General features: G+C 35.4%; 1 protein-coding gene across 2 annotated transcripts in view; it reads right to left on the reverse strand.

The window, feature by feature from the left end:
• EML5 (EMAP like 5) overlaps positions 1 to 22,867 on the reverse strand; it is a 110,122-nt gene that overhangs the window by 20,242 nt on the left and 67,013 nt on the right. The window contains exons 23-34 of one of the 2 annotated variants that reach the window (XM_051620278.1): positions 22,350 to 22,481; positions 21,432 to 21,520; positions 20,511 to 20,687; positions 19,362 to 19,563; positions 17,623 to 17,749; positions 16,050 to 16,064; positions 11,931 to 11,939; positions 7,612 to 7,690; positions 6,438 to 6,567; positions 5,674 to 5,772; positions 3,428 to 3,448; positions 477 to 650 (exon numbers count right to left, since the gene is read on the reverse strand). In XM_051620278.1, coding sequence (XP_051476238.1) covers positions 477 to 650; positions 3,428 to 3,448; positions 5,674 to 5,772; positions 6,438 to 6,567; positions 7,612 to 7,690; positions 11,931 to 11,939; positions 16,050 to 16,064; positions 17,623 to 17,749; positions 19,362 to 19,563; positions 20,511 to 20,687; positions 21,432 to 21,520; positions 22,350 to 22,481 — 1,254 coding nt within the window. The remainder of the gene's footprint in view (positions 1 to 476; positions 651 to 3,427; positions 3,449 to 5,673; positions 5,773 to 6,437; positions 6,568 to 7,611; positions 7,691 to 11,930; positions 11,940 to 16,049; positions 16,065 to 17,622; positions 17,750 to 19,361; positions 19,564 to 20,510; positions 20,688 to 21,431; positions 21,521 to 22,349; positions 22,482 to 22,867) is intronic. The other variant, XM_051620279.1, reaches the window with a different exon arrangement.

The raw sequence follows: 22,867 nt of genomic DNA on the forward strand, positions 1-22,867 counted from the left end.
ACCAATTACAACAGCTGCCTGGAGGAGCTGTACTGGCATCACATTTCTCCAATTTGCAGTTGTTGGGGGATAATTTTATGAGTCTAACAGTAGCCAGTAATCAGACTTTAGAGAAAAATAACAACAGAGAAGAATAGAAAATTTCTTCTAGGAGGAAAAAAGATTTTATAAAGATTTTTTTAACCAGCAGCAAGAAATTACTGAGAAAAAAAACTGAATGAGGACTGATTTTCTTTAAGTATTCGATCCAGAAATCAGTGAACTATCTTGATCTTTAAAAGCAGTTTCAAAGCAGATCTATTTAGCAGTTACTAGAATGGGTAAGTGCATTTATTTTACCTCTTCTTGTACAGTGCACAGCATTTATTATAATCATTTTTGACCTGCTGATATTTTTATGTTATAGTTATTCTTGACTCAAACCAACATAGCTCTTACAATATCAACACATCCTACAAAAACATTCACTTTCCTACCTTCTTGCCACTTCCAAATGGTAATGGTGTGCTCGGGATCCAGCCCTACAGAGAGCAGCAGTTTGCCAGTGGCACTGAAACTGACTGAGCAAACGCCCTTGGAATGGTAGCACCTCAGCACCGATAGGGTCTGTTTGTTCATTGCATCCCACACATGAATAGAAGGAGCTGTAGCTACACAAGTAGAAAAACACATAATTAGTATAAGTTTTCAAAATGTCTAATGATTTGCTTATTGCAGCAACTGATATTTTTTAATAACACAAATACATTTGTTCTGGTCAGATGTGGAAAAAAAAAGGAGATTTTGGCCTCCCTTTGGAAACCAATTTCTGGCAAACAGGACCATTAGGTAAGACTAAGAAGTTGGTGTCATTATACTACTAGAGGTAACTTTGCTTAACCTGTTACTGGACTTCTGAAGCATGTCTCTGAAAACAAGCTGTCTTCTGTTTTTCTCTTAGTAAAACTTATCTTAGCATGCTGACTCAAAAAACTCCATAAACATTGAGCAGATAATCAAAAACATATTTTCTGTTTGGGGCTTCTGAACAACTGATAGCTATGGAGAAATCAGTTTACAATGCAAGGCCAAAATCTCCTTTTCTACAAAATGGCCATCTGTCTGAAATGCATGCTCCCTTAGGAGAACATCAGCTGAATAATCAGCCTGCTTACTGATGTAGAACTAGGGTATTTAATTTAGTTTGCATTGTTCAGACTGCAGGCTCTTTGCAGCAAAAACCACTCTAGTCTTTCCATGTTACTTATGTATTTGATTATTTCTGTTATGATGAGAGGTGTTTTTTTTTTCCAAATGCAATGCATTCACCAAACACCTTGCAATCCATCTACAGCTTGCAATCTCTGAATAGCACCTAGACCATTCCCAGGATAGCAAGTTCTTCTCTCAAACTTCTTTATTCCTTATCCTAGTAAATCTAACTGCAGAGTCTGGAGGTTACTGGTTATTGTCATAGACCCAGATTCACATAAACTTAAGTTCTATTTCAGCTCCAGGCTTTGTATTTCTAATCAGCTAAATCTAGTCCCTCAAAAGCACACATATGATGGGAAACAGTAGGCACAGGGACCCAGGTAAAATTTTAGCCACATGAAACTATATTTTTGAGCACAATCCCACAGCTGTTTCAGAGAGTCTTTAGAGCAATCTTCTAATTTCTTCTGTTTCCCACTGGAATTTTTCTCTCATGGCACAAAACTCTTGTTATCAGCACCTTTTGAGAGGTACTACAGTGTAGTATAGACACGCCTTTAAAACAGAAAGGGCAGGGGTTGGCAACAACTGTCATGTCTCAAGATTTTCAGCAAACTCCTTGCTGTCCTTATGGAAAGTTTAAAGAAAGGAAGCAAAAGCTTTATTATGGCTCTGAACTGCTTCTTCCTCTTCAGCACTCCCCCTGGTAAAACTCTGTCGCCCTTGACCTTTGCACCTCCCCTAGAACCTTGGCCAAAATTTTTCTTTTGGGTGGCAGACAAACTCTCCCAGATCTCATGAAGAAGAACTAACAAAATCCTTCAGAGGAAGCTTTGCAAGGTAGAGAACATAGATGCTCAAGTCCTACTTGGTAGTGCTCTTCTGAAAGTCTCTGTCCTGACATTGAGTCCTGCTTGTGCAATACTTCATCTGCTCTCAAAAGAGGGATTTTCTAAGGTGTTATCTCCTTCTAGGAGAAGTTAGATAAAACTACCACGGGCTGGCAGGACAAAAAGTACCTTCAGTAAGATTAAGCATATCTATACCTGCATCACTGCAGGCAACAGAAAAGTGGAAACAGAGAAGCAGGAGTTGTTGGTAAGAAAGGTGCCAAATGGCTATTGATAAATTTTAAGTGAAACTATGCAACTTTCTAATGAAGGCAGGGAGAGCTTGGATTCTAAACTAATGGTTCGATGAAGAAGAAAAAAGTAGAGTGCTGGTTTCAGGCAGTGACATTGGAATTCAGTGATATACATAAGCTCATACTAAAGTTTCAGTAGGAAGAAGGGGAGTGAGAGAGGAAAAGTCTCCAGGCATTATATGCAGGACTAGAGATGTTCTTTCATAGAAACAACCATATTATCACTTCTTATATAGAATTTAAAAGTGTGGGAAAAGGTACCTATATTCTTCCTCCCATCCTTAGAGCAAGCCCAATTTGGCATATTTAAAAGAAGCCAACACATATTAAAAATGCCATTGCACATTTATTCTCTAGAACAAGCATTAGATCCACATGAAGATCATTATACTTTCTAGGTACACATGAATACATATTTATGCATCTCTGAAGATGTATCACAAGACAATTATGGCTGCTCAACAATGAACTCACTCACACATGATGGTGCCGAATTTTTAAGATTACAGTTTAAAAAAACAACACATTTACAAAAAAGAGTGCAATCAAGACTATCAAACTGTCAACGACCCAAAATGATACAGAAAAAAATAAACTGACATCATAACAAGCATTTTGGATCAGTGGTAATAACTGCATGACAATCATACATAATTATGAAAGATGATTGTTTTTTTCACTCAGTCACCTAGGCCTCCTCAATGGAATTTACTTTAGAAATGCGTATTTAAAAATACACTCAATTGTCTAAAACCAATGTTAATTGCCAGCCCCAATGTATCTATAAAACCTGGAAGTGTACATAGGAATGCTACAGTAGCAGTATGTATTAGAACTCACTAGTCACTGGGAGCAAGAAGGGAATATATTACAGTAAAAGTAAGTTTTAAGTGTGTTCTAACATTTCAATTGTGTCTATATTTACAATTCGTTGAGCTGTTGTGGTTTATATTGCTGACAGTAGTATGACTGATACAGGGGTTTAATAAACTAAAAATGAATTAGCATCACTTACTGCTCTATAAAGATGTAGACAACTACTAGATAGGCTAACTACACCTGAAGATGTTAAAATTTTATTTCCCTTACCTGACATATCTGCTGAGTCTCCTGTAATGGAAAAGCAGCAGAAAAACAATTAGACCAGAAATAAGATAAGTGCTGAAGAAAATATATGCCACATTTAGTGTCATTTCTTAACACACACCTTTATGCCATCTGTTTGCATTGCAGCAGCACCAATACTGCTTTTAGTTTATAATGAATAATTACAGATAATAGGCGGTCACACCAGAAATTAAATTTCACAGTATGAGTGTATTTTGATTTTCATGTTGAGTTACCACACAAAAATACACTTTGGTGTATGTTAGGTCTTCCTCTGCCAAACTAAATAAAAAACATATTTTACACCTGGCAATATTTTAACAAATTAAGGGGGAAAAAAGCTGATTTCTGTTATGCTAAGAAGTAATATTAGAGTGTGATCTGGACATGTGGCAAATACATCCAAAGTTCTTCTATAGAAACACTAAGAAACCAGGATTGAGGCACTTGGAAGTATTACCACGATGCTGCATAACAGCACTGCAGCTTAAAAAAATACTTGAAATAATGTTTCTGGAAAATCTTTGAAGATTTACCTCATGATGGTAAAGCTATGTTTGTGCTAGTCGTAACAGTAGGAAAAGTAGCAGCAGTTAAGTACATTCTTTATGAAGTACATACGCCTTAACACCTGCTCAGGATCTAAAAATAAGTGGTGTTTGAGGTATTTTGCTTCCAGCTAATTTTTCAGATTTCTTTCCTCAAAAATATGGTTTTTAGTTTTATTTTTAAGTGTCGTCTGTCCTGACTTGTATGCCTTAAATTCACATTACAAAACAATTAAAATTGTTCTACTGCTAGTTGATGTAGAAATGATTACGAAATAAAACAAGACTGAGGATCCTGTGTTTCTTCTTGTGTAAAATGAACATTGAAGAAAATCTATGCAAAGAACACATTTTCACACTGTACCTACATTCTTCCCATATATTCTAGCATATGAAAAGGCAAACAGGGCTAGATGAAGAAAGACACTGAAAAAGCAAATTCCTAAAGAAAATAAAAGCTCTGTAATTTCTGCAAATGTTCTTTGCAATCAAACTACAGGCAAAAATCTGCTGATAATTTTTTGCATTTAAATAATTTCCATTAATGATTTCTTTAAATTGATGTGAGGCGAGAAACTCACCAAGAAATGAAGCTATTTTAGCTAAGCAGCTACTACTGTCAATGAGTCAATTTTAATGAGACACGCACCTAAAAATCCCAAAGACAGAGGGAACCAGGTAATTATCTCCAACAACTAACTGTAGTTCAATGAAACATCTGAAACAAACCTACAGAAACAAAACCACCACAAAACAAAACAAAACAAACAAAAAAACCAAACAAAAATTAAAAAAATAAATAAAATAAAAACAAAACAAAACACAAACAAAAAAAACCCAAACCAAAACAAACCAAAACAAAAGCAAACAAAAACTAATATGGCTAAAATAAATTAAGGGTGGGTTTTTTTGTGTTCTATGCACTATGGAAAACAATTTGGTTTTGAATCTGCTGAGAAACAACTGAAGGTAGGAAAACTGCAGCTGGATTGAAGGACTTCAAAAATTACACTATTCTGCAAAATTTAGAAGCAGCAGTATTAGTTCAGCTGTGCAAATACAGAGTGCTTTGTTTGGTTTTTTTTTTCTTTTTTTCTTTTTTTCTTTTCACCTGGTTAGCTCATAGGTCAACTTTAATGTTAGTATGAAGCATATATATTTTCTTCCTAAATCTAAATTTATCTGTAGGAAAACACCATTAGAGTTTTGGTTCTGCCTAGACTATTACAATGATATATTATCAAAACACCAAGTAGGTATTATAAATCTGCCTGATGATATAAAACCTACATAAAGTCAGATCTAATTTCAGAATTCTGGGTTTAATCCCTGTAGAAATCAAGGGCAGCTCAATTAAGCTTCTTTGGAAGGGCTACGGTTCTTTGGAGGGCCTAACACATGGTCATACTTAAATAAAACCAGACTAATTTTGTGGGGCTTAAGACTTCTAAAAAAGTCTTTTTGGTAACTCTAAACAAAATATAATCTTCTTTCATGCCTCAATGTCTTTTGTTCAACTTTATTAAATTACACTCAAAGAAACAAAGAGGACAGGTAACTGAGTAACACTCATACAAACGGAGATAGCATAATCAAGTATTTTTGTGATTTATCATGAACTCACAAGGCCCTAATTGCATGCTCTCATGTTAATTTCTTTTTACAAAAATACAAACATACCTACTTGGCCAGTTGCCACTATGTTGGTAAACTTGGGGTGCTGATTTACAGTGAGGCACAAAATATCATCATTGTGTTCCTGGTAAAAAGACTGAGAACCTAAAAAAAAAAAATAATTTTTAACTTGAATTTATACACATAGTATAGACATAGTTAATGTTTGGAAATTTTATAATATTTGTTAGAAAACAGAATTATGGTGATGTTGCAGTGTGGAGCTTAAAACCAGGAAACAGAAACTCCTAAATTTTTATTTTGATTAAATCACAGCACTTGATATCTCTGAGTTATTCCCTCAAGTCTTCTACACCAAGCTGCTTAAATTTCACAGAAACAAATGGCATTGTGTTACTCTTTAAAAGGTCTAAGTTATCTAATCTAAACTGGTTATGGGGAACGAATGTATGTGACATGGAGGACTGAAAAGTAAAACAAAAAGTAATTAATTCAGACTTAGAAAAAAGATTAAACAACCATAATGACTCCATTGTTCAGCTGTTTTCATTTCTGTGATCATTGTAACATGTAAATTTCAGAAAGCTAAGACAAAAATAATAAAAACTTTCCTTCCTTCAAAATTCAGTCGACAGAAACATTTCAATACATTTAGTTTGCTTATGCAGCTATTACGAATCACCTCAGAAGACTGCATTTTCAGTTACAAAAAATAACAGCAATTTTCCCACATACTTCTATAAAAGGTAAAGCTCACCAGCTACTTCATAAACTCTGTATCTCCATGTGTGTGAAATACTGTTTCCTACCTGTTGCCACATTATACAAGATCCCAATAGATGCAGTATGATATATTACATCAGCACCATCATTCAAATAGTGCACATTGTTTCTGCAGTCCTTGCCTCGGTACCCAAACACCAGCTCCAAAATTAGATCCTAAAGAAAGATATTTAAACCTCTTAGATACTCAAAACCTTAAAGCAGTTATGAACTTTACGATCTTCTCCAGGATTTTACTTTTAAAATATGTCCTTATGCAGAAAAGGAAGTTTAACAATTGCTCAAACCAACAGAAGCTGAGATCCTGCCTTCCTTGTCATCTTGCATTGCTGCTGATTCTTGTCCTACACAGTCATGTCAACCAGTCATCTGGTGGATGCTGTAGGACACTTCCATGTGGATACATGCACGTATATATACACAGAAAGAGATACTCATACACTTGCATACAAATAAATAAATTGCAGTGAGCCAAGAAGACCACAGTGCTTCTGATGCGGAAGATAATAAGAAACAAAGAATGACACACATTGGTCCACAGTTTGATTGCAGTGGGCAATTAAGAAAGCTTAATTACAGCTTAAAACTTCTAAAACACCACTGGCAAAAGGCTGTTCATTATGCTACAACAAACATTTTGTTTAACGTCATAGAAAATACTTCAGTTGAGATGAAGAACTGCCTTTTTCAAAGATAGATGAAATTTCCACTTCAGACTAACAAAAAATTAGTATATTTATTGGCATTGGCCATGTCATGGAAAAAAAAAACCAAGTGCCCAAGCTAAAGGCATCATTAATAGATTTTTTTAAAGTAGTTTTATTTTTAAAACTATTAACAATTATGAATTTTAAACAAAGTTTAAGTTTAAGAAAAATATGCAGTACCAGATGCTTTATTTTATTATGCCCGTTAATGATCCAGTTATCTAAAGAGGGCATACTGCTTTCTACATACTGCATTTAAAAGGTTTTATTGTTCCTAAAAAGTAAACTGTGCCCCATCCCATGTGTAAGAAAAAGTAGCATCAGGCTTTTATGGATTTAAAAAAATATATCTCCCATTTTTTTGCTTTTTACTTACTACTTAGTATTTCAACTTTTGATACATTTAAAATTAAACAATAATTTAGTGTGTCCACAAATTTGTCAATTTCTGGAAAAAAAAAAAATTCTACACGGAGATCAATGTTTTGCTTACCTCTATAGGTCTCTTTTTTTTCCCAACATTGTTTGTCTGGAGCTTCTCCGGCTGTGGCAATGCCCTACTAACGGGTGGTCTGAAATAAAGAACTGTGAATAAGAGAAGGCTGTCCGTCACCCATTCCATACTAACACAGTGCCTTCCAAACTGCTACTGCATATGGAAAACTTCCAGCCCTATCCTGCTTAGCTGATACGTGTATTCATCTTTAAAAGAAATACCTCCGTCAAAGGAAAAATAAAACCAGAACACCTTTGTTTAATATGATAGGTTTTTCCAACAATTCTTCAACAGTCCATGAGGTTCATGCAAAAGCTTCCTTTACAATCAATGACCACTGCTTCTTGGCTTTTCTGTGCCATATTCTTAAGGTGCTGCCATCTGAGTGATCTGCCCTAGTTTTTTTGGTCCTGCTCTGGCAGGGGGGTTGGACTTGATCTTCGAAGGTCCCTTCCAACCCCCAACATTCTGTGATTCTGTGAGCTTCTCTATAGCAATTTTTATTGGACAAAGTTTAAAGGCTTACCTGAATAATGTTAATATTTGAGATAATCATTCCTGTTCCCACATGCCTCCAGTAGGCCCTAACTTTTCCTATTGTTGTAATAATTTGTGAAGAACTCCAGGTACACCTGCCTACTCACTCTTACATCAATAGACACAAGTTACTGATCAATGCTCAGTTGGAAGTAAACCACCATCCACCATGCAAATGCATGAATACCAGCCATAACTTATGTTCCACTGCTCTGAATAGCCTAGATTTAATTAAGAAATCTCAACTAGGTGTGTTTGATAAATATCTGTAATGTATATTTCAGATTATGCTCGAATGTTCACACATCAAGAATCATAGGAAGGATTAAGTTTTATTCATGAAAATTATTCAATAATCCTAGCTACAGCTTGTTCCTTTCATTATGATTACAATTAGAATTCCTTAATTCCTTTGATACCTCCATAATTGCTGCTCATTTATTAGGTAACTAGGAGCACATTTACGCAAGAAGTTCCTTAGAAAACACACAAAAATGGTTGCTTAAAAAACACTTGCATAATGTTGATGTTAAATCCTTTTTAAATTAAGCAAATACAACACGCACCTTTCTCTTTTTAAACATGGAAATTGGGAACAATGCTGAGGTGCTGAAAATTGGAGGACTGTATACCAGTGATTCTCTTGGTCCTAACCATTAATTTCCCCAGGCCTCAGAGAGGGGGGAAGAAGAGAAATCTGTAATAAATACTATTCATGTTCATCAGTTTTCCCGTCATGTTACCTCCTCTTTCATCCCATGCAACATCTATAAAATCAAACAGCAAGTTCAGTAGGGAGCATTGCAGGAATGTGAAGCTGGCACGCTGTTTACTGTGTCTGATGCTTTTACTGACATGTTCTAGAGCTCAAAAAGGCTTCAGGAGAAAAAGTAATCTAGATGCCAAAGACATATTGAAGTCCAAAACAAAACTCAAAAAGCCACCTTACCCAGCTGTGAAGCACACCCAAGATATGATACCAGCCTACAAATACATCAGCAGCAAAAAAATCCAACCTTCTCAAAGAAAGGAAAGTAGAAAAGGATACATTCCCCTTACAGTTCCAGTGAGCCTTCCTAACTGAGAGAGAAGCATAGTTTCTAATGCTTTTTAGACAGAAGGAAATATTTAAATGTAACTTCCCTTAGATTACATTGCAGCCAGCACACAGAACAAGAATGTCAGATTCTATATCCAGTAATCTTGTTTATATTTCTCTATCACTTTGAACTGCAGACAAAGAAGTATATCAGTAACTAATACCATTCCTAATAAATAAATAAACAAATAAATCTATGAAAAGTAACATGAGCAAATCAAGATTTTGGATCAAAGGCAGGAGACTACTATGAATTACTGGGAAAAAAACCCCAACACCTGACCTGAAGCAGGAAGTCCAAACTGTAAGGAACCAAGTCCAATTCTCTTAGGACAATTCCTAACTATCTATCCATAAATACATTTTTATGCCCATCACAATTTAGAGCTTCTATGAAGAAAAAAGGCATTCCCAGAAAGGCTATTATTTAGGAGAAATAGTGTATGTTTATCCATTGTCAGAGACCACTGCTGTTTGATTGTCAATTGCAAAGATATATAAAAATCAGAGACTGAGGGAGGACTGCATAGGTCAGGGGAGATTAAAGGAAATAAAAAGGTTACATCTAAAACAGCAGAGGAAATCCCTGTAATTACATATTTAAAGTAAAGAAAATGAGAAGTAGGTCCAACGAGTTTTTCTCTGACCAAAAAATACCAAAGAAAAACAAACCACCAAAACCAAGCTTAGGAATCAGTAGGAAACTTGACAACCATAGGTCATCCAGCCAGCTCTGGAGTGGAAGTGAGTGACAATGCTGGTGCTGAGCAGGCAGGTGGAATGCAAGGGCTGCAGGGTCCATCACTGGAGGTCAGTCCTGCATTACAGATATGGGTAGGGGAAGATTGAGCATAACTGCCCAATCTACCTCCTGCTCACTCCAGAATGCTTCCAAGTATTTTACGTTTTTAATTTCTGATTTGTCATGGACAATCCAGCAACAGCCATATTACTGGTGCTCTAGAAATTGATAAAACACAGCATAAGGAGCACATCTTCCACTTGTCATCCTCGTATTTGACACAGAGCACTCAAGCCTTCAATCCCCCCCACCTTTTACTTCAGTTCTGTCCCTGAAAGACAGAGGAAAAAGTGAGCTAGAGAATAAAAAAAAAAAACAACAAACCACAAAAACGAAATAGAGCAGGAAAGTGTATCTGAAGTTTCACGAAAGCAGTAAAAACTGAAAGGACATGGTTCTGGCACAGGTTTATGTAACCCGACCTGACCTGGCTGGATGTGAACATTTCTCTGCTGCTTGGATCTAGAATGTGGCATTTTTATAACATTTGCTGTCTGCTAATCCCTTGTGATGGAACAGGAGAAGTCAAACACTCTCACATTATACAACCATTTGAAAAGGCCACCTATATTTAAAGGCTCTACAGATAAACAGATATAAATATAGGTTGATATCCATCATTAGCCATTAGAGTACACTCACATACAAAAGAAAAAAGTGAATGCACATTGATTGATATAACTTGACAATCTATACTCAGCTATGTTATATCACAGGTCACCTAAACAAGTTATACAAGTACCCATTTATGAAAGACTAACTCTGTATTGATTCAGAGCAGTGGAACTGGAATGCCAATCAAAACACCTATGTATTTTCTCCTAATTAAGTTTCCAGATGACAACTTGTGCATTTAAAAGCAGGAATGTTGAAGGACACCAGAATACATTCTTCAAATGCTTTTCTTTAAAGATTGAAAAGTTGAAGATACTTTTCATTTGCTATTTAATGTGCAAGAACGTGACTAATAGCATAAATACACAGTGGTCATATACCTGCATGTGTAACTGACTGCATGCTCAAAAACTGTGCAAACGATGGGAATGAGAGCATGAATAACACTTTGGGATGAATGTACATATGGATGGTGTCAGTTTGAACCTATGGAAGGAGAGTTCCAGCCATCTATCATAGGGGAAATAAATACCTTAATCTTGGCATTATATTTTCAACATGAAAAAAAAATTGGCATGTATATATGTATTTTAATCTGACTTTCACTGCCTCCCCAAAAGGTCTTGACCAGCATGAAGTAAATAATTAATATTAAAAGTAAGGAGTTGTTATTTCCATTGACTCACAGCAAGATTTTCAAAATAACCTGTGAAATTTTAGAGGTCTGATTTCCCTTAGATAATGAAATCTGGTAGTTTTAAAATACTGCTTCCTGACAACTACGAGTCATCATTATTTTCATGTGTCCTATGAGCAGTAAGTGCCATTTTGTACATAGTAACGTGGATACAGGTCATCTAATACTTAACTAATGTAGCAACCTATACCTTGCTATATATAACATATACCTTGATATGACAAGTCAGACTGTCCCATCAAATGTAAAACCAACCACTTTAGAGGTGGGTAGCTGTCCAGGAGGGACTGGACTGATCTCTGTATTTTAATAAATACTGTTGAAAAATTTGTAAAACATGGGCAAGTTTAATGGTCTGTGTATTTAATTTTATACTGGAAGGTACAAAAATACCTGGTTTATTGTATGGGACAGAACAAAAATGAACACAAAAATTTAAAATTTGTAATTCTGAAGACTGATAGATATGTAAGTAATGGTGTAGCACCCAACATGACAGATGGCTTTTTAAGGAAAATGGGAGGTCATAGTAAAATATGAACTAGATAGCAAAATAAAAGCATTACCTGGAACCTCTTTTCAGCAGCAGGTGGGAAAGTGAAAAGGATTACTTATACAAGCTAGGTGTCAGTGAATTACTCATAGAAACAATTATTATTGACTTTCTGGTTTGCTTACTACTTCTTACAACAAGGGGATTATTCCCAACTTCAGATGTTTTGTAAATTTATTCTTTACACAGAAAATTCCCATTCACTTAAATGAGAATTATGAACATGTGTTGACATGAGAATGTAATTCTTAGGAATGAGTCCTAAAAAAAAATTAACATTTCAGCTTTTGTGTAATCTAATTTATTCTGCAAACAGGGTGAACAGAGAGAAGGAAGAAGCTGTCAATAGAAAATACCTTGCTATAACTTTTCACGTTGATTCCTGGATTCTCCCCTCTCCCAAACTGTACAAGTTGACTGAGCAAAGGGAGAGGATAAAGCTGATTTTTTACAAAAAGAACTTTGGAATTTGTAATGTTACATTTATATCACAAGTCACTAGACTGGCAACCAGAAAAATCTTACTGCATTCTGTTCATTTACCCAAAATATACAGAAATGTTTGTAGGAAAGATCTGAGTTTCTCTTTCAGTGGCAACACAAGGTGTTAATTGTGAAGTTCAGAAACAGGAAGCCTCATTTCAGTAGCTTCCTCCTTATCTCACTCCCTTGGAAGCACAATTTGGGTTTATTTACTGTGTGTATCTGGTGAAAAAAAACTCCTCACTTCTGTATCAGTGAAAGACTAGTTTGTAAAAAGTTTGTTAGCTCCCTTTTTGTCATGATACACAAGGATCTAAAATAGGTTATGTATTTTTTGAGTATGTCCTTCTGCACACACACAAAAATCCTCAAGACAAAATTTTAAGCAATTTTGCCACAGGTTTGCAGAGTGTCTGAAGAATTTTCAAAATATAAAGAACACAAGGATCTTCCCATACAGGAGATCTCAGCATGTGGACTGAGTAGTAGTATGTATCAACAAAACAGGACAATGATGACTATGAGTGACAAACTCTTTTAGAGGTCTCTGCTGATTGCAAATATATAACATGGTAAATTTATCATGAAAAATTAAACCAGAATTCCTGGCTGTTTAGTTTTGAGATCTCTTGGTACAGCTGTTCTGATGTAAGGTGCACTAATCACAGCATTGTCCCTTTTGACAGGGACAAATAGTGAACATTTCAGGGATTACAAGAACAGAATAAGAAAGGAGTGATATTCTCCAGATTCTTCTCTCAACCTTCAGTGATTTGCAGTTCAGGAAGCAGCTGAGCCAGAAGTGTCTTTAAAATTAACCATCCATGATTTATTTTTCTTCTGAGCAATTTACCGAACACAAAAACATACTAGGAAAGAACTTTCAGAAACAGTTTTCCGATTTATTTTGTGCTCCTGAATATTCATAAAGCTATTACACAACCACATTACACACATAATAAACTTAAAGATATTGTATTTATTATTTAAAATTACAGACTAAGTGCGGCCTCACAGCCCTGTCTTTTCAATAGAAGTTAAAATAAGTATTAAATTGTCAACTATATATTATGGTAACTTTACTACTAGAGAATGGCATCTCATCAGTAGAGGCAGTCTTAAGCTACACTGCAAGCAGACCTTAAACTGATAGAATCAGGAAAAAAAATTGACTTCTAGCATCCACAAGTTTTTAAAATAACAAGCCTGAAATGTAAGGCTTAACACACTTCTGTTCAGCATATCAACTTTTACAGAACTAGTATCTCTTATTTTCCAAAAATACCTGTCTTGTTTTCTTTCAAATACTGAATTGCTTAAATGTTACCAAAAGTCCCAGAAAAAGTAGGAAAAATCATGTTTGTACTGAAGGAAAAAATAAAGGTAGTGCTGCCTAGAGCTACTGAGTTGATGCAATTCATATCTCAAGTTCATGTGTTAGCCACAAAAATGTTAGACACAGAAATGTCCACTGCTCCTAGTAAAACTTGGCTGTTGGGAGGGGGAAAACAATTTAACTTCAATTGCAAAGAAGAAAAGTAATTTATGAGCAAAACCAGAAAACTGAGAACAGGACACTATGTCTATTGGAGAGCAAAAATAATCCTTTGTTCAGATTAATGTTCTTGGAATCTTATTTACATTTTATACAAGAGTCACTGGAAAAAAATTACTACACTACATCAAAAGCAGACTCCTGTGTTCCATACTTCACAGAGAAGTGACCTACCCACCATACTGCAGCCTCTTTTGCTTATTCTCCCTTCTCCCTAGGGATTCTTTCATTCCTTTCCGCAGAGCTTTAGCAAAAAGGAGTGACACTGTTTTGACCCACCTAGTGATGTGTATTTTGATTTTTTATAGACTAAATGGCCTAAAACTTTGATTTCCTACATCATCCTACTGCTCACAACATAAAAGGTGAGATCAATAATAGGTGGGATTCTAATAATAGTATAAAAATAATTTTAGTGAGTCAACTTTCAGTACCCAGTTGAGCGACTGCTTGCTCTAAATTCAGGCCGCAGTCTTGGACTACAACTCCTGGCCTCACAGATGTGCTTTTGTGAGACAGAAGTAGAAAACAGCTGAGATTTCAGGTATGCTTCTTCTTTTAGTGTTCTCCTCTTGTTAGCTCACTGAATACTCTAGGTACTAAAAATCATACTCCTTCTATATAGAGGGAACTTCACTACTCAGCTAAGGCTTATGAATTCCTCTTCAGCTGTCAGACACAACAATCTCAAATAGTAACTACATTTTTGGTGTCGTCTTTAAAGGCTTTTTACATAGCCTTAAAGTTCAAATACCTGGTAGTATTTATCTCCATCTTCTCTTATGGAGAATTAAACTCTTCCTACACTCAGTAGTAAAAGAGGTTCAGATGCTTTCTGAGAAGGAATCTCTTATACACAAAGTCAAAATTACTTGAAAGAGATTCTCAGAAGCACAATCTAGACTGAAGTGTACTTGTGATCCTGAGTATACAAGGATTCCAATAAAGTGTTACTACAAGATATGTAGCTCTTCTAATGTCTGGCAGTCAATGTAACAAGCCTACACATAACACGGAACGCCACAGATCTCCTACCCACACTCTGAACAGTATACCCAAATACCCCATCAATGAACAAATGCAGAAGGAAAGTCTGTATAAGTTATACATATTCTGCATAATTACAAAGAAACACTGACTTTAGAGATACACATTTTTTTAAGTCTAAATCCAGAATAATTTGATTAAGGTTGCTAGTGGTATGATCTAAAATTTAGATGAAGACAGTGGCTTTCTTGATTATGTCAAGTTGTCTGCAGAAGGATGTACAGAGATTAACACAATTCTATCATTTGTTACCACAGGGATGTAACTTTATGGTAGAAACAGGGTCCAGGTAGGTATAAGAGGGGTCTTCCTTTCTTAACCACTGTACGTCCAAGTGTCCTGACAGTTCAGCCTATAAGTCTGAAGAGTGGCCTACAGGCTAAGGATTTGTTGTGCTACAAATGTAACAGCATCTTTCTGAGTAGGCAAACGTATCCTACATAGAGTAGGTGCTAGACTCATTACCTAATGCAGGCACCTGAGCTAGCAACTCCGCATGTCATATGAACGTGGACCTAGCAGCTCAGTTCCTTAAGTGCTATAGGTGTATTGGTAAAATGCTGCAGCCAAGTCAGTAACACTTCTCTCATCCCTGAAGCTTTATTTGCTCCAACACATTGGTACACATGTGGTGATACTCCTCATATAGCCACGTCAGGCATCTCTGAAACGTGCTCCCTGCACTTTTTATTCCATGTTGGACCTCTACACCAATGCTGCATTACAGTTTTACAGAAGTCCACTAGAAGTCGGCAAGCTCTCAGGCTATAGCTACTTAAGTCAAACTGTTCCTTAGCCATGCCAAAGTACTGAGGAAAAGAGGATGAGATTTTATCACCTCCTCCCAAATAGTCTATTTAGCACTCACTCATTTCTACTCACACTGAGAACTGGGCTCATTCTGGGTGCCTATCTACTCACTTTCAAAGTACTATTTAATAGCAGCGAGTTAAAGCCTCCAGTGCTATTTCAAAGTATAACTACTTTCCCAAGCAGCTTAAGTTATTAAAACGCATTTGATCCCAGACTTTGTGTAAATGAACTTACCTCACCACCCCCTGCCTTCATAGGAAGCAAAAGGAAAGGGAAATAGAAATAAAATAAAAATCAGTATAAAAAACAGACTTACTAAAACATTTTCCAAACCCAGTATTCAGCGGAAATTAAAATGCATACAGTAACCATATTCTGGTTTTATTCTTCACAAAAACTTTTGTTTCAAGTTTTAGGGCACCAAACTTTTAAACAGTGCAGGCAATAAATTCTTTCATGAACTTTTACACATTCTGAATCAGAACCTAGCTACCTTACTATAGAACTGTTTTTAATATTTTATCTGAAAGTCAAAACCACAACTCGCTCAGCTTCCAGAAACAGTGAAAGAAATACAGGCAGTTTACAATTTCATTTAAAAAATAAAATAAAATCTTTAATCACAGCTTTGATTAACAAGAGTAATTATAAATCCAAAATGTTGATATCATGCATGTACTTTCTTTTTGATGTTCATATCAAATGCATCTAATTAATAAGCAGAAAGACCATTTCTCATTTTAAAGGCAAGACAGGGAGGCACACCTTTATTTGCAGGTATCCATGCTCTCCTTCAACAACACAACTTAAAAAAAAAAAAAAGATGACACCTAAACCCCCACCAGCATCAGGTTGCATTTCCCAACAAGGTCATCACAGATCTGCCAGCTTCACTGCAGAGAGAAGCACATGCACCATAACAGAGCTCCTCATATTCCTGCAGGAAATTTCCCATCTGCTATTTCTCCATATCCTTGCATCTAATTATACTGTATTGTGTTTTCCCCACTTCTCCCTCTTTAATACTAGTGTTCCTCAATTGCCACTGTATTGTGCTAGGAATGCCTCCTTCCTTTTCCCTCACATACACTGTCCACATCCATTTTGCTGACAACCAGCAACCTTCAGTGCCCTGTGCTTAGCTCCAGATTCTACAGCAATTTTGTTCTAGTGGTTATAAATTATTTTAGCTTTTTAACACCTACTTGACCTGCTGGTCTTATTTTCCTCTGCTCCCACCCCCTTCTCTTCTAAAGCACATGACAGTGAACCAAGCATCTAACATTGCAAAGCAATCAGCTTCATATTCCAAGACTCACTAGAGAAACTGCAGAACCACTGTAGGTAGAATTTCTCAAAATAACGAAGTTATCTGGAGACAAAAACCATGCAAGGAGTAATTATAATTGAATTACTCAGATTAATTTCCTAGAAAAAAAAAAAATTGAGAGCTGTCTTCAGAGAAACAATTGTACAGATTCATGCTGATGATGCCATCACCAGGTACCACTCAGTATCTAAGTTTAAAAAAGAATATACTATCAAACACCAGCAAAGAACTCAATTACCTCAAGAAACTTTCCAAACATAATACGTAATTTGTAGTCTTTTGTGCTCTCTGAAAAAGAGACAAAGCCTGGTCCTTAGGCAAGACTTTGCTTCAGTTGTGAGTTTTTTTTCTCCAAAGAAATATCTCCTTTCCATACATATCCTTTTAAGTTACATATATATCTCAGCATAACTATGTGTTACTATGATTCATCTTTCCAGATTGCCTTCTTGGCTAGAATTGTAATTTAGCAATTACCTTTCATCTAAGGTTGGCTCCTTTTGCTGCAGATGAGGCTTAATTCCAAACATTGGTCTAATGTTTGTTGATAAGGCTTTGATGGTGTAATTAATTTCATTTTCCCTTGTCACATCACTGTCATAACCTAACAAAATCAGAAAGAACAGTATCAAAATAAGATACTGGGGAAAAAAATACTTGTAATTTGTGCAGGTTTCAGCAATGTACTGGACTACAAGAGCAATTATACCATGTATTGTTAGTAACATAAATACATAGCAGAAAGAAAGTAGCTGGGAATCATGAACATAGTTAATAAAAGATATCCTAAGAAATAAAATTCTCTGCAATATCTTTGTGGAAAAAATTATTAAAAAAGATTAAAGGGACATTCAAAGCTACCCCATTTCTACTTGGTTGGCCTTAGTTCAGAGTCAGACCTCAATATATGACACCTGCTGCTAAGTTCTGGAAGATTTAGGACAAGGGTGTTCTCTGTAGGTGTACACAGGGTTCCTACACAGTACTTAGGGACAGTCAGGCACATCAAGATGATGTTTACTATAGTAAACATGGCAAAAAGCTAAATAGTGACAGGGCTGTTATTTACCCCCCATTGTTTTTTTCAAAGATCGAGACTACTAATGTCAACTTCATGATTAGCTCTTAACTCAAACTGAGATCATTAGGAAGTGATGAAGAGAAAGTTTTGTGGAAAAAGATGTCAACATAAAGCATAAGAGCCCTCTCTTTCTTTTAGAGCATTTTTTAAAACATAGCTTAAGAGGGTTTCGTGTAAAGCACCAGAGTGTAGGGAAGGTTACTGGGCAAAGGACATGCTAACAGAAAACAGGCAGAAGCTGAACAAAAACTCTGAACATTGCAACTTTTTCTTTAGAAAGCTAAAGTTGACCAAGTCCACCTGTAGGCAATTAAATTCATTTGCAGATGTAGTCTTCAATATTTTTAAGCAGAAAGTGCATCAAAATTCTTCTCCAATAAATATTTAATATGCCTTTTTTATTTCAAGTGTCTCTTTGGTCATTTAGCAGATTTTAGTGAAAACTTAAGTTAATTTATTATACAGCACTATAGAGAGTAGCAGTGATAGTTTAAAAATATTTGAAGACTGAGGAACTGACAAGGAAAAAAAACCCGCACTTGGGAGCAGAGAGAGCAAATTTGGAGGCTCAGGAACCCTTAGAATTTTTACATGAAAAGGAAAATAGTAAGTATGGCAAAACCAACAGAAGTTAATTCTATGAAACATAAATAACACTTTAAAATTATTGATCTTATGATCTTGCAATAAATTGTTCTGTATAAAAACATCAGTCTACTGTGCTTTTGTATTACACAGATGCTACAGTATCAAAGTAACTACAATCTCACATCACACAGATCTCAACATAATTCCATTAGAATTAGTGTCCAAATCTAAACAGTGATGAATATATATTTCTATACAGATTTCTGGAAGTTATATATAATTGGCACTTAATATTTCTTTAATTTAAAGGATGCCAAGATTCTTTTTATATAATCTGACTCAAAGCAGTAAGTCAAGCACTTAGTTATGTTCTTCACAATAGTTTCAGTCCTTTCCCCAAAACGAAACCGTACTTAACATTTTTGAGGTGTTTTCAGTATTTAAAACAACCGTGTATAAAACTTTATTATCTCTAAATTAGTGATTTTCCATTAACAAAGTTTTCTTAAGATAGTATAATCCAGCTAGTTTATAAATTAAGACTGACCTCCATCCTCCTCAGAATCTAGATCAGACTCTTCACTGTCAAAATGCCTGCTATCCCGATGTCCTTCCATCTCGTAAGTCCACAGCATTAAAGAGGTGTCTGCCCCTCCCACAGTGACCAACAAACTGTCGTCATACATCCAACGGACATTTGTTACATGGGTACTGTGAGCAACATACCTCTTAAATTTTCCAAACTTTCCCTAAGAAGGGAGAAGAAAAGGCACAGCTCAAATTTAACCAGTGTGCTAGATAAAACTGAAAGGAGTTGCCAGTGCACAACAACATGCTCTTAACTTCTTTGCAGTTTATGCTTCAGCTGTTTTGCATCTGTAGGTATCACATGATTTGCGAGGTTCCCCTCCTATGGCAACTTCATTAAATATTCACCATATTTGCATACAAGCAGGTAAGAACTTTTTAATGAAGAGATTGTAGCAATAAACACTGGATAATTTTTCCTAAGAGAATATCATCTACACAGTAAGACTAATTAACAGATTAAGAATAAAATGTCCATAGAATATTTTTAATCAATACTTGCACAGTATTTACATCCCTGGCATGGCAAAATATTAAAAATTGAACATATATTTATTGATAAATATAGAAGAAAACTAGAAAAGTTTTAGAAGAACAATAAAAAGATAATGTACTTCTGGAATGGCTTTTCTATGATGTATGATGAAATAATATTAAAGTTCTTCATCTTAGAGAAAAAAATTAGTGAGCTTGGACTGAATGAAAGTTTACAGAATCATGGGCAAAATAAAGGTGAGGAAGAAATGTTCATTGTCTTCCAAAACAAGAGCTTAAGGGGCTAAAAAAGACACTGATAAAAACCACACTGAGAATGCCTAAGTTATAATTAGACACTGCCTGTCCCATTCCCATTATTACAGTTTTCCCTGTGCATTTGCCACTGTCAGTGATAGGACATGAGATGGCTCTTTGGTTTAATCTGCAATGGTCATCCTTACTAATGGAAAGTTTAATGCATTGCAAATTGCAGTGTAATATTGAATGACTTCTTTGAGCATGAGGACAAAAGTATAAAAGCAGTATTTTGTTCTGAGTGATGAATCTTTACAGTTCTGAAAATGCAGTTTTATTAATTAATCTTCTCCATGAATAGCTGAAAATTACTTACTTTAGCAGGGTATCGAAACAGTTTCACAAATCCAAAATCATCTCCTGTGGCTAATACTTTACTGTCGCTAGTGAGGCATGAAGCAGTTACATCTGTGACTTCACCAATTATTGGCCAGATTCCTTCACAGCAAGAGCCCAAAACACTTGTCCATGATGCCCAGCCAATCTTTTCTGCCTACAAAAACAATCTGTTTGAGACAGAGTATGCTTCTTCCCACAGTTTTCTTCCTTATCTGCCTTTTTAAACAAGTCTTTCCACTGACAGGCATGTCACATTAAAAAAATAATATCTTAACATCCTAACCAGTTATTTTCTGACTATTCAGGATTTCACAGGAGACTCTTAATTTTACCACTATTAACTTCCAGTTTCAAAAACCTCTAAAAGTGTTTAGAAAATTTGTACCTTACCTGCCCTTCCATGTTAAGAAAACAACTCAACAGCATAGAGAGTATTCTTTGAAAATTATACATTTCCGCTCTGCCCTACAACAATGCTCTAAGTCTGAGAAAACAAGTCAATATCATAGCTACAATGCACTACATTTGCCTATGAGTATTACATATAGCATATTGCAGTGTTACGTAAAGATAGGCATAAGGTCTTCTACAGCAAGGTTAGGGCTAAGTAATCTGCAAAAGGTTTTCTACGGTGTTTAGGTACCTAAAGAGACATATAGAAGTCCAGTGAGATTTTCATGACTGCGTAAATCAGCCAAATGTCCATTCCTTAACAGAAGAGACAAATGTGATACTCTCTCTGTGTTTTATCATTCCGATTACATTATCTAATTGAACAGAAGGTTTTTCAACAGACCAGTTAAAATTATAGTTTTATACATAATTCCCTCTTATGTTGTATAAATGGCTGTATAACTCTAACTTGCAAACAAGTTACAAAGGAAGGCTATTCCCTCACCTCCAAACTAGGAATTGTCTGTTTTTTCCCACGAGGAGCTTCAAAGAACAATTGCTCTTTTGCACCAGTGTTGACTTGCAAGAGCTTCCCTATAAAATGTATTAAACATTGTATATTAATATTAAATAGAACATTCCATTTTACAAACAAAAAAAAAGAAAAAAGAAAAAAGGAAAAGGAGTTATTTTAAAATTATTATTTCTAAGAGCATTACATAAACTATTTATTTCCCTTGGTAAAAGCTGCACACGTAAACAGTGGATCTGAGTGCCCTGACCCCTTAAATTCACAGTTCTTTCTCCTCTCTTTGAAAGCTGTAGTCATTTTCATTAATGTTTCTGTCCTCCTCCTGTTTTCAAAATATTAAATTGCACTATTTCAAAATGGATTATGTAGAGGAATAAGAGCAGGAAATAACAGATTGCACAACTGCGCTGCCTTGTTTTTGTATGAAACACAACTAAAGTTAGTATTTAAATTAATCACTTATTAAGACGCAGGAAGACAGAAAATCCAGTATTTCTGGCATTTTTTACAAGGATATATATTCCTCAGCTACAGATGCAACTGCATGATACAGTACATAATTAAAGAAGTAGAATAGTAGAACTATAAACACAGAAGATGTAAAAAAACCAAAACCAACAACAAAAAACACAGCAAAAAAACCCAAATAAACCCAACCAACCAATCCACAGAGACAACTTATTTTTACTTCAAATTGCACAACCTCTAAATAAATAAATAAATAAATAAATAAATAGGAGTAAAAATGATGGGTTTGTATTTATTCAGATGCTGGAAGCATATTCGTAATCTGAAGGAACAAATCTGTCAATTATACTATCAATTCATACTGTAGATGTACTTTGTCTGTAAAGTAATCAAAAGTAGACTTTTAGAATGAATGCTACTTACCTCTTACATCCCAGTCCATGTGAGTGATATAGCTGGAGGCTCCCTTGCAGATTCCTACTCGTTTACTGCTCATTACATTGTAAATATCTACAAAGTTGTCACAGGATGCCACAGCTAAGTACTTTCCAGCCCCTAAAATACATTCGTAGAAACACAAGACATTTTAAAAAATTGTAGTGCTCTGTATATTAAACACAAGTACATTCTGGAATTAAGCTTTATGCAAGTTAGATTTCTTTGAAATGACCTAGCTAATTTACACATAGTCCCCAAGAGACTTATGTTCGTATCAAATAACCAAAACCAGCATAAAATATACAACCAGTACATCTTCAAATACTAAAAACTTTTAAATGCAATTTTAAACATTTATTGCACCCGGAGAATGTTTAGGCTTAGGAACCAGAAAGTAATATTGCATGAGAACTGGTAACAGTATTTGCATGCAATTTCTCCTACAGAAGAGTATTTTCACTGTAATGGTATTATTAGTTTAGGTTATATGTATGAGTTCCTAA

The sequence above is a fragment of the Apus apus genome, chromosome 5 (genome assembly GCF_020740795.1).
Source record: "Apus apus isolate bApuApu2 chromosome 5, bApuApu2.pri.cur, whole genome shotgun sequence".
NCBI lineage: Eukaryota > Metazoa > Chordata > Aves > Apodiformes > Apodidae > Apus > Apus apus.